At 45.4% G+C, this 743-nt stretch overlaps 1 protein-coding gene across 3 annotated transcripts in view; it reads right to left on the reverse strand.

Moving 5' to 3' along the window:
- Positions 1–743, reverse strand: part of LOC310811050 (CUGBP Elav-like family member 3) — a gene marked incomplete at both ends in the record, with an annotated part of 20553 nt that extends 19810 nt beyond the window's left edge. For all 3 annotated transcript variants that reach the window (XM_083679033.1, XM_083679034.1, XM_083679032.1), the window contains one exon: positions 599–743. In XM_083679033.1, coding sequence (XP_083535159.1) covers positions 599–743 — 145 coding nt within the window. The remainder of the gene's footprint in view (positions 1–598) is intronic.

The raw sequence follows: 743 nt of genomic DNA on the forward strand, positions 1-743 counted from the left end.
AGAGGGGCAGGCAGACTGACAGCCAGAGAGCTGGAGCTGGGACAGAGAGATAACTGGAACGATCAGGAAAACAACAACCCAAAAACCAACTTGGCTCACAACTGTGCCTAAACACACACACACACACACACACACAAACACACACATCAAAGGATTAGAGCGAAAGGAGGGAGAGAGAGAACAGGAGTGAAAGACTGAGAGAAGGTCTACAGTAGCCTATATTGCTAAATGCATGTGTTTTTTCTGTGTAAATGTTTCCAGTCTGTCTGTAGCTCTCTATCTCTGTCTTCCTCTCTCTCTGCCTCAGTAGGCACTGGATGTGTTTTTCTCCCAGCTTCAATCTGAACAGGAGGGGGTGATGAAAACTAGTGTGACAGTTTCCATGGTGACATCTGACACTGAGGGAAGTAGATGCTGTGATCCACAGATCTAGGATCAGCTTACAGCCTCCCCTAACTGTAGAACCAAGTTGGATAGGCCTAAGCATATATGACAGCTTCATCCTATACTTTATTACAACCCAAATAAATAGCTCTAAAGCCTAAACGTCAAACGATCATAGGCGTCATTGATATGTGCCTACTAGGATTTCGCCTACCTTTGTGCATGCCGGTGTATTTGTCCTTTATCACAGTTAACTCGTAGATCTTCCCAAACTGCTCAAAAATCGGTTTCAGATCTTTCTCCTCCAGATTCCGAGGAATCTGCCCTACGAACAGCTTGATCGCGTCGGCTTCCTTCAT

The sequence above is a fragment of the Argentina silus genome (assembly GCF_951799395.1).
Source record: "Argentina silus genome assembly, chromosome: 10".
Classification (NCBI taxonomy): Eukaryota; Metazoa; Chordata; class Actinopteri; order Argentiniformes; family Argentinidae; genus Argentina; species Argentina silus.